Source organism: Dioszegia hungarica (genome assembly GCF_025882075.1).
Source record: "Dioszegia hungarica strain PDD-24b-2 chromosome Unknown MKK02contig_7, whole genome shotgun sequence".
NCBI classification, from domain to species: Eukaryota; Fungi; Basidiomycota; class Tremellomycetes; order Tremellales; family Bulleribasidiaceae; genus Dioszegia; species Dioszegia hungarica.
Window position 1 is genome coordinate 100,626 of NW_026515769.1, and position 10,604 is coordinate 111,229.

The 10,604-nt window shown below is 57.8% G+C and overlaps 4 protein-coding genes across 4 annotated transcripts; 1 reads left to right on the top strand and 3 right to left on the bottom strand.

Annotated features, from left to right (window-relative positions):
• Positions 1-208: 208 nt before the first annotated feature.
• MKK02DRAFT_43147 (uncharacterized protein) lies at positions 209-1,969 on the top strand (the record flags this gene model as incomplete). Its single annotated transcript, XM_053092291.1, has 8 exons — positions 209-221; positions 274-363; positions 418-442; positions 493-557; positions 721-764; positions 823-902; positions 950-1,049; positions 1,112-1,969. 8 exons carry the CDS (start codon positions 209-211, stop codon positions 1,967-1,969), a joined length of 1,275 nt encoding a protein of 424 aa, XP_052947004.1.
• Positions 1,970-2,334: 365 nt separating this feature from the next.
• On the bottom strand, positions 2,335-3,944 carry MKK02DRAFT_43148 (uncharacterized protein; the record flags this gene model as incomplete). The annotated part of the gene is made up of 7 exons (XM_053092292.1): positions 2,335-2,529; positions 2,659-2,807; positions 2,899-3,064; positions 3,139-3,282; positions 3,333-3,468; positions 3,551-3,685; positions 3,763-3,944. 7 exons carry the CDS (start codon positions 3,942-3,944, stop codon positions 2,335-2,337), a joined length of 1,107 nt encoding a protein of 368 aa, XP_052947005.1.
• A 194-nt stretch (positions 3,945-4,138) lies between these two features.
• On the bottom strand, positions 4,139-6,340 carry MKK02DRAFT_43149 (DNA-directed RNA polymerase; the record flags this gene model as incomplete). Its single annotated transcript, XM_053092293.1, has 6 exons — positions 4,139-4,575; positions 4,652-4,757; positions 4,957-5,142; positions 5,297-5,431; positions 5,651-5,772; positions 6,070-6,340. 6 exons carry the CDS (start codon positions 6,338-6,340, stop codon positions 4,139-4,141), a joined length of 1,257 nt encoding a protein of 418 aa, XP_052947006.1.
• Positions 6,341-7,252: 912 nt separating this feature from the next.
• Positions 7,253-9,432, bottom strand: MKK02DRAFT_32121 (glyoxal oxidase N-terminus-domain-containing protein; the record flags this gene model as incomplete). The annotated part of the gene is made up of 4 exons (XM_053088454.1): positions 7,253-7,510; positions 7,569-8,938; positions 8,982-9,198; positions 9,259-9,432. 4 exons carry the CDS (start codon positions 9,430-9,432, stop codon positions 7,253-7,255), a joined length of 2,019 nt encoding a protein of 672 aa, XP_052947007.1.
• Between the last annotated feature and the right edge of the window lie 1,172 nt (positions 9,433-10,604).

Sequence of the window (10,604 nt, forward strand, 5' to 3'; positions counted from 1 at the left end):
CTTGTTTGGCCCGGGCAGGCTATTACGTCATGTCGGCGGAGATCAAGGGGCTCCCCGCTGGTCCGTGCGTGACGAGGCGAATTTGATCCCGGGTGTGGCGCTCCAGCATTCCTCCCCCTAGCCTGCTGCCAACGCTCGCTCTGACGCGGACGATCATCATGACTCCCTACATCACCTATAGATAGTAAAGCAGGCAACACCAGCAGACATGTCAAGACAGGGTGAGCTTCCAGAAGCGGCCATCGACCGTCGCTAGCTTAGCTGACACTTCAGACAAAGCAACAACAGACCGGAACGCCCGGACGCTGCGCGAGCTCGTCAAACAGCCAGACAACAAGTCTTGCGCAGACTGCAGGAAGAATGGTCAGCTTTTGATCGTCTTGAACAGGAAAAGGGAGCACGAAGCTGACGGAGCAGACGCTCGATGGGCTTCATGGAACTTGTCAGCTTGCCACCCGCTCTTGTTGGGCCTGCCGAAGCTGATGTGATCAGGGGAGTGTATGTCTGCATCCGCTGTTCCGGGATACATCGCTCTATGGGCACGCACATCAGCAAGGGTAGGTCTGCTCTTTCGCGTGTGGGTCCAGATACGGCCAGACAGGGCCGGGACCGTCTTCGCACCCTTCTTGTTGGCGGGGCGCGCCTGGTTATTCTCTCGTGCTTCTCTATCTCCCGCTCGTGCCTCCAAGAAGCAGCAGGAAGAGACTGCTCACCCTCTAGTCAAAAGCATAGATCTCGACATCTGGACTCCAGAGCAGATGGAGGTGAGCTATCCTGTCTACCATGAGCCATCGATGTGATGCCAGAGCTGACCCAGTCTAGACAATACAAAAATGGGGTAACAAACGCGCCAACCTATACTGGGAGCGACATCTGAAAGCGGGACACGTCCCCCCAGACCAGTAAGCGTGTAAACCCGCAAAGTAGCACAGAAGCTGATCCGTATCAGCAAGATCGAATCATTCATTCGGTCCAAGTACGAGTCCAAGCGATGGGCGATGGAAGGTCCGCCGCCTTCCGATCCAAGAGTCCTAGAAGAGGGCGGAGGCGTGAGTTCACGGTCCTACTGTAGGGATTCGTAGGCTGGAAGCGACCTCAACTGACATATCAGACATCCGCCTTTCAACCCACTCCGACACCGATCACATCCGCTCCACCTCCCGCTCCCGCCTCGCTATCGAAAGCCCACCCTCTCCTGTCCCGGACAACAGCAGCACGTGCCTCCCCAGCTGCCGCTGCTCCTGCGCCGACTCCCGCACCCATGCTGGATCTTTTTGGCGGGGACGACTCCTTCTCCGCCCCGGCTCCTACCGCCGCACCAACCCGGTCTACAGCCCGTCCCTCCGCCCAAGCTACTACCGGCGCCGCTGCTCCAGGGCCCACCCCTACCCCCACTACCGCCCCCACTCAGACACCCAGTAACCTGTTCGACCTAGACTTCCGGGCGCCTACTCCTCAATCCTCCAGACCCCAAACGGCCAAGGCCGATATCCTTTCGCTCTACTCGTCCTCATCCTCTTCTGCCGCTCCTACCTCTGGCGGGGGTTCAGGCTCATTCTTCTCCCCTCCGCCCGCGGTCTCGCAGGGTCAAAATCAGTTCGCTTCCTGGGGAGGAGGAATCACGAGCTCTGCCCCGCCTCAGACTCCCCAGCAGCACGCGCAGGCGACATCGTCCAATCTTTGGGGCGGTGCTGGAGGAGCAGGGACGGAGGATCAGAATGCGTGGGGAGGGTTCTCGGGCGGTGCGCCAGTCCAGTCCCAGGCCCAATCAGGAGGGGGTGCGGGTCGGGCACAGCAGAATCAGTCGGTGGACCCATGGGGCAGCTCTCAGGGTGGAGGGATGGATCCATGGGGTTCGTCCGGGACAGTACAGCCGGCTGTGACGACGGCGGGAGTACAGATGGGGGGTATGGCGGGACTGGGAGCCGCTATCAAGAAGGATGATCCGTTTGCAAACATCTGGCAGTAGGTTGCCGGCGGGCACGCAGGGGTGGTCAGATTGGAGGAGATCGCGCGTGGAGACGGCGAGACGGACCGGTCTTGTCCAGTGTGTCGCCAACGAGGCGGGTGGGGTGTCGGGCATGGGTCATGGGATGTCGAGGGTGGGCGATGAGAGGACGGGGGACATAACTAGCTTGTGCCGCCTGACATGAGATACCGTTCAGGAGTACTATCTGGAGGAACACCTGTCGGATTCCACGGGACGCAGCGCAATCGCCTCAGCGGATACATATATACTGCATAGACATCTTTCGCAGCTCACTCAGTAACGACTAAATCGAAGACAGACTCTCAAGCATCGACCGTGTCTGCCGCGGAGGTGAGATGGGTACCTTAGTCCTTCTTGATGGGATCGCCAGGACCGGCATACCAGCTATTCTCCGAAGTCATCAAGACGTGCGCCGGGACTTGGACGACTGGGATATTCGCACTGGGCTCGAGGCCGCTCTGGTCCGCTGTCGAGGGGTCGTATATGTAGGTCATGCCGCCTCCGGGTTTGCGCTTCTTGAGGTCGCCCTTGGGCGCGGACTGGTCGTTGTCAGCGGTTGCCACGCACATCAAAGGCGAGGGGTGTGAGAGGTGAGTACAGCAGATGAGGATGGGGTATGGGTGGTGGAGATTAAATCCAGGTGTGGTAGTGTGAGTATATAGACATACCTGCATCCTCGCCGAAGCGGCGCTCATCGAGTCAATCAAGTGATACACCTCGTCCATGCTCGTTGGCGGCCTCAGCATATTCTCGAGTTCCCGCGCGAGTGTCGAGTAGATGAGATAGCAAAGAGCGAGGATGGCGATTCTGTTACTGACTAGAACGCAGCTTCAGCGTATGCCCTTCCCACCGGTCTTGAGCTCGAACCGCATGGTCCGGTTGTAGAGGGTGTGACGGGATAGACTCACTGAAGTACGTGACGACTACACAGCTGAGATACTGTACCTCCCTTATCCGCCTCTTCCACAAATCCCGCTGTTTATCAATCTCCATCCCCTGCTTGACGCGCGCGATGAGCATTTCTTCGTCGGGCGGTCCGGGAGGCTGAGGGAGTTTGGGCTTGTTGAAGTGGCCCTGAGGATGTCAGCTCCGGGACTACCAAGTCGATGACGAGCGGATATCGGAGGCGGGATCGATTGAATACTTACGACGTGCGGCGCGTTACCACCCTCCCACCAGAGCTCATCCTTGACACTCGCTTCTGGCCTTGTCTTGCCCATCGGGAAAGGAAAGAGGCGCGGTGGGGCCATGCGCGTAGTAAGGAATGCCGAGGGATGGGAGCGGGTGTGAGCCTTGGAGGTAAGCGATCATAGAGCTGGACAAGTGGCAGACTCTCACTTACCCACGCGTCCGGCCGGTCCGGCTTGCTCTTGAGCAGCTTGGCCAACTTGATGGCTGCTTCGCTCTCCGGGACGGGCATCTTTTTGAGGGCCTCGTTGTACCCATACCATATCACGGCGGTATACGAGACCAGGCACCTGTCGGATCAGCCCCAATTCTCTATCTCCGACTTTCACCGCGCGCGCAGAACGAGGAGGAAGTAGGGAGCAAAAGACTCACACGACAGCGACGATAGTGATCCGGCTGAAGAGGATAAAGAACGCCTTCATGTCCCTCGGTAGGTCCAGGATACTAAGGCCGAGCGAGATGATCGCCATGCTTGCGACAGTCATCGATAGTGGGCCGAATTGTAGCCTGCCAGATCAGCTCTTCCTGCTGGCGCTCACTCCTCTGACAGGAAGGTGTGAACTGTGGTTACATGTCCAACTCACGCAGGATGCTGCGGAGGCTTATACTCCTTCTTCTCCTTGGCGACCTGCCGCTTCAACTCCTGCACCTCAATCTCGTACTTGTCCGCCCCGCTCGATCCGCGCGCATCGGCATCTTCAAACGCATTGATCGCTTCCTTCAGCCGGGTCTCTAGGGTCTTCTCGGGCCTTGCGGGCTTTGGCATTCTTGTGAGTAAGTCGTGATCTTCCGGTCTAGTCTGCAAGTGATCGCAAACTCAGCTACGGGAAATCAGAATTGGGTCAGTGGCGCTATCGGTCAGACCCCTGAGTCAGGTGGTAAACAACGAGGAGGTCAGATATGAAAGGATAAGCTCAATGCACACCCAAAGGAACATCCTCAGGTACTACCTACGGTACTTTACCTTCTCAACGGGCTCATGCCCATCCCTCCACCCCCTCCACCCCACCCAGGCTGAGCTCCATACCCCTGCCCCTGCCCCTGCTGTGGTCCTCCATACCCATCCATGACCCCGCCCCCGCCCATCCCCGGTGCTCCCATCTGCATCATCCAGTCCGGCTCCACAAACCCTTGTTCTTGTCCCATCCCCTGGCCTTGCGGCTCTGGCTCCTCATCCTCATCCACACCCGTCTCCTTCTGCACCGCCAGAATAACCCCCGCAAGCTGCTCTGTAATGATGTCGAGCCCCTGTTCGATGGCCTGGCGGACCGGCATGGACCCGACGCCTTCGACATTGTAGTAGAAGGTGGTGGGGGCGGCGGTATAGTCGAATGGCGCACCGGGGGCGGGGGGTTCTTCGAATACGTGGGATTTAGGCATAGGCCATTCTTCTTCCGCTGAAAAGATCAGCCGAGTCCAGTCCAAGCGACAACATAGACTGCTGGCGAAAAGTGAAGGCTGCCAAGGACTTACCGTTCTTCTCAAACCAGTAGGTCGTATGCCGCAGCTTGTTGTATGGGTCATACTCGAAACCAACAGCAGAGACGGGCGACCATTTAGCGTGGTACTTTGCGATTCCCTGTTGCGCCGTATCAGCTTATAGCCCTTCCTGCTTGTGACACAAGTGCCCAGCTCGCCCCCTGACAGACTCTCCTTCCCTCATTCGCTCCACTCTCAACTCTCAGATCCTCTTTCTCCTGCACCTGCAGATCCCCCATTCTCTTCCCAATCACTACCCCCCACATGATCCCGTACCTTAAACAAAGGCAAGAACCCACCTTGTACGCCCTACACGTCAATTCAATCTCCTGCCCCCTCGCCAGCTTCGCGAGCAATATAGGCGCAATCGTCGGATCGCCCTTCCCGATCGGCTGTCCGAGCTCCGGATCCCGGTTCGCAACAATGTATGCGTCCTCTTCCGAGAGATTGTCAGGTGGGGGGCCGTATGGGTTTACAGGGGGTGGCTGGGGATGAGCTCAAGTCCACACACGGAGACATCCTGTCACGCTCTTCAGCTATCAAGCTATGAAGCACAAGCAGAGGTGTCGGACTGCTGAGGCGACGGATGAGAGGGCAATGGTCAGAAGCAGAGGAGGTAAGAGAACATTCAAAACTCACTCCGCCAGGACTGGGAATCACGTCCAACATCGCCGTCGTCACTTGGACAGGCTTGTTGCCTTCCCCTTGCACGTTTGACACTTTTAGCCGGAGGAGGATCATGCAGTAATAACATCCTTCGTCACATGTGCAGTCCTGAAGGTCAGCCTTGTTGCTCGCGAGCACGACGTTTTCCTCATGGCTCCTTGCTTTCGCTCCCAGCTCCAGCTCTCCACCTGTCCGCCTCTTCGCCTGCCCGCCTGTCTGCCCTCACCCCACCCCCGCATCGCTGCCGCCCCTTCCAGCGCCAGTAGCATCCCATCCTCCGTGCTCGCGATCCAGTACCAAGGCCAAAGTCAACGAAGCCAAACTCACCCTCGTATACCTCAACCCCTTGATCGCATTCCGACTTATAAGCGGTACAAGCCCCAATCGGTGCGCCAGCATTTCATCAGGGATAGGCGAGGTATTTTGCATGAATAGCACCTGATCTATCGCTAAGGCGTGTCAGCTAATGCCTCATGGAAGAGGACCACGCTATCCCAAATACACCCCCTTATCCAAAATCTGACAAGTGTTGAATCCCCTGCGCCGACTCAGCGCCAGCGCCAGGACCACCGACCTGCCCTTCCACCTCCTTCTGATGCCCTGGCTCCCTCATCCTCATCCTTGATCTCAACACTCATCCCGTTCCTCCCCCTCCCCCACTCTCCTCGCCTCTTCCCCCCATCTCTTATCTTACCCCCTGTCCCTCTCCAAGACCACTCCCACCCCGCCCAAGGAGAAACACTAACCAATAGTCGGCACATCCGCAATAACAACCCTCCTCAACGCATTCGCCAACCCCCCCTCCACCCCACTCAAATGGAAAACCGCCTCCTGCTGGTTCAAACTCCTCACCAGCATCCGGGGCTGGTTCGTCGGTCCCAATGGCACTTCGATAGCGCCAGGACCGGCGGGGCCGTCCATATCCCCATCCCCATTATACCCGTTTGCGTGACCATTGCCATTGCCATTGCCATTGGCGTACGGATTATTGGAAGAGGAGGCGAAACCGTATGACATTTCGCGGGTCTGGGTCTGGCTTTCGGGCCGGAGTAGGCGAGCAGAGGATTAATGAGGCTGCGTAGAAAGGTCGGGGGATGCCAAGGGCTGCTGCGCTGTCTGCTGAGGGTGTGGGGGTTATTCGCGAGACTTGGTGATCGATAAAAAGATAAGGTAGAAGTGCAAAGCTCAGGCATGGCGCACCGAAACAGCTGCTTGGAAACGACCAAGTCCAAAGCGGGTGGATCAAATACAGTTCCTCATTCCTCCCCTCCTCTCAACAGCTAATCCTGCAGGTGGTCCATGGACAGCCTCAGTGCGTCAGCATAACCTTTCTTCACAAGACCGACGAACCGATAGGTACTTATTCAGTGTGTGTGCATGTTACGACAGAGCTACCACGCACTAATAATGTCCACGACCAACTTCCCTCCCCTCCCCTCCCCCTCATCTCCGCTCCCCCTTTCTCTCCGTCCTCGCTCTCCTCTCCGCCCCGCCGCTCCGCCCCGGCATGCAAAGTGTCCTTATCCTAATCTACTAGAACTAAAGTCGTCAGAGTGTCCGTATATGTATGTCTCTATCTGCTAGCCGAGTCTCATTCTGAGTTTTCGGTTTTGGCCGGGGTAGGTGATAGGGGATAGGAACGAAGGCGAGGTGGGTGGGCTTTTGATTATAAACAATTGATGCAGTCGAGAAGTCGAGAGGTCGAGATGGGTATGTGATGTGGTCGATCGAGTGACCGGGATGGAAGGTGATGGGGTGGGGTTAGGTTTGGGTCGAGGATTGATGTCCACGATAGAAAAGGAGGAGGGGAAGGGAGGGGAAGGTGAATATGCTACATGACGATCAGGGTCGTCGAGTCCGATGTGCTAGTCGCTGGTCGCCGGTCGAGTCGAGGCCTGCCGAGCTGAGCCCAAGAGAAGGCTGCGGGTTTTACAGCAACAACCCCGCTCCGCCCGCCATGACCGCCGCCAACACCGCCACCCCACCCACAACCGGTGTCCAGCTCGCAGTGACACCCGCCACTCTGCCCGCCGCCGCGCGGGACGACGATCCCGAGGCGGCACCGTTCGTGCCTGATGCGCCGCCCGAGGAGGCCGAGGGCTGGACAGCGAGGACGGTGTTGGCTGGGAGAGCGACGTCTGTCGATGTGGGTTGGGTCCCGATCTTGCCGTTTCCAATCATGACCGCCTGGAATGTCAGCTGTTGCCCTGGAGAAGGAAAAGGAAAGGGAAAGGAAAAGGCTCACCTTGCCCTCGGACGGAACACCCTGGACCACCAAGAACATCAAGGCCGGTCCGGGCTGGAACAGCCTCGGTCCCGCCGCACTGGGGATCTGCGCCACATGGAGCGTCGCCGTATTGTTGCGCATATCAACCGTGTACGTCGAGTTGAGCTGGATCATCCGCTGTCCAAACCCGATCGCGTGCGTGTTGAACCCGGGACGGATAATGACGACCTTGGCGGTCGAGACCGCGGCCATGTCGGTAGTGCCCAAAGACACGTCGAACCCTTGGCCGCCGTACGAGATGGTCGAAGGGGCCGAGGCGAACTGGGGGCGGGGGTTGTTGTAGTACCAGGGGAACCACCGCTCGACGTCTGTCCGGGTGCGCCACTGCTCGGTCGTAAAGTCCTTGTTGGGGTTGGAGCCGGAAATGAGGATGGACGAGTCCGGCAGGAGGATGGCGGTCGAGTGGTACATGCGTTCATTCCGCGACGCGGTGAGACCGGTGCGGTTCCACCGTTGGCCGAGGGGGGCGGTATGGTTGTAGATGGCCGGCATGTAGAGTGGGGATTGTCCGTACGATTGTCCGATCGAGAACCGGTCGTCACCGTACCCCGCTGTCCCCATCGCCACGCCATTGGCCATCCAGAACGTTCCGTCCGGGAGCATGACAAATTGTCCCATGCTCCGCCCCTCAAACATGTAGTCGTCGTCTTGGTACGTAGGGTTGGGCGCGTCGGGGTAGATGCGCACACACGTGCTGTCCGCTGGGACCGCCGTGACATTGTACCCCGCCGTCCCGTCGTTACCCCACTGAGGGGGGTTGGACCCCCCGCAGAAGAGGATACCCGCCGAGTAGTTGTTGTCAGGGATGAGGGGGAGCATGGCCGTGGCGGCCGAAGCGGGGTACACGCGCGTCGCGTAGGGCATGTCCGGGAGGTCGGTCGTTTCCTGCTCATTGTAGTCGTAGAGGATTGTCCGCCGGTTGGCCTGCATGAAGAGTTTACCGGAGGGTAGGAGCCATGTCAGGGCGTAGAGGTTGACAGGGAGTGTTTCGGAAAGGAAGTCGAGGTTGATGGCCACGTTGGGCGTACGAGGGGGGAAGAACTCATACGTTGGGTTGTCTTGCGCCGCCGTGTTGACATACCCACCATTCTTGTCTCCGCCAATGACAATCATGGTCCCGTCCTCCAACACCTCGACGGTAGGGTACCACCGCCGCGATGTCATCTGGAGGTACCCCTTCGTGTTCCCGTTGGTCGTGTAGTCCGTGTACCCCTCGATCCAGTTGCATTTTTGGTCCGTACAGGGGTTGAGCATCCGGATGGCTGTTCCGCCGTCCGTGTTCTTGTAGGCTCCGGCGTTGGACACGGCGATACCGTTGGTCGTTACCGCTGAGATGTCAGCGACGTCCTCACGACGGTGCTGAAGACTCACGTTGGTTTCCTCCGAAAGCGACAAACGTCCCGTTCCCCAGAACACCTCCGCCCGCGCAGAATGTATTTGACTGGACATCCATAGCGCGGTAGGTGTTGGACACATAGTCGTACTCCACGGCCCAGGCGGGGTGGGTCCCGGTCTTTCCATTGACAGTGACAGGGTTGTTCTCGACCTTGTCAAGGACATACACCTTGGTCCCTGTCCCGTAGAACATCTGACAGTCAGCTTGACCTCTTTTTCCGCAGCGCCGCAGCCACAGCTCGAAAAGACTCACCATCTGAGCAGAGATACCCATATCTCCGACCTGCTGAAATGTAAGAGGAGTGACATTCTGTTGCCGCTTGTCGACGCTGCGCTTGCCATCGTGCGTTGCAGAGACGGGGGATGCGAAGAGGGCGAGGAGAGGGAGAAGTTGGATGAGCGCCAAAGTGGCGAGTGAAGAAGCCATGCTGAGCTGGGCGATAAGGGTGTAGGCTCGGTGTAGTCGCGAGGCGATATGTGTATCGCAAAGAGGGGGGGTGGATGAGGATTGAGCTTTGTCGATCGGTCAAGGAACAAGGAGCTTTTGTTCAAAGGAAATCGGGGTTGAAAGGAGGTCGAGGTTGAGGTGGTGGAGCTGGAGCGTAAGCAAAAGAACAGTCTAGATGGTAAGGCGGATAACTGGTGAGGACGCTTGGCAAAGAAGGAGAGGAAGGGGAGAGAGAGACATGTGCGATGTTTCAGTCTTGACAACCTCGAGCCCCCCTTGTCTCCTCTGCTTTTCCCTCCACCGATGACTGAGAACGGGGCGGGAGGGGTCCAAGCGCTACTCAACTCAGCCGACCAGAGCAGATCGGCCCATTCTCTGCTTCTCATAGCATCACCCCCTGTCTTCCTATCCTTCCCTACTGCCCCTCTCTTATATCTCATCTCACCTCGACCCCGTCCCCACCTCCCAGAGCTCGGTGAAAAGTCCAGCGAAGAGAGATCTCAGATCGCCACTCGCCCCCATCTTCGCTCCTACCCAAGGCAAAACCAACCACTCACTTCTCAATCAAATCTGGTTTCTGGGCTGATTCTTCGTCTCTTCGTTGGACGGTATATTCTGTGGGTGCGGAGAGGGGGGAAGGAAGATGTATGTATGGTGCGAAGCCAAGCTGCAAAGTCTTTGCTCCTGCTTAGGTGTTTGCATTGAGTTTTGCGGTGTCCAGGGTAAGGTTTGGAGGTTTACGAGAGAGCGGTGACAGCTTGTCTCAGGGGTTCCCACTTCCGCGGGTAAACTTCTCGTCATCGCTAGAAGATCGGAGCATTGATTGCGGGCCGAGTGGCAACATCGGGGGTGGCGGTGAGGGGTTCGCCACCCCCACAATAGCTGCTGACAAGTGCAATAGAGCGGTCATATAAGGCAGAATCTGAAGGATGAAAGAGGAGAATGAAAACACTGCCAACTACCTGCTCGTCTCGTCGGACCGATCCCTTACTTATCTGCGCTGCTCGGAAGAGGCAACGTCGCAAATCGAGTATCTACAATTGACAGTAGAGCTGGACATCTCTCTATACAGCTGGACAATACGATACAAGACGGGAAAGACCAAGCGGCAGATCAAGGAAGCAGATCATCCGTCACGCGTCATCCCGCCC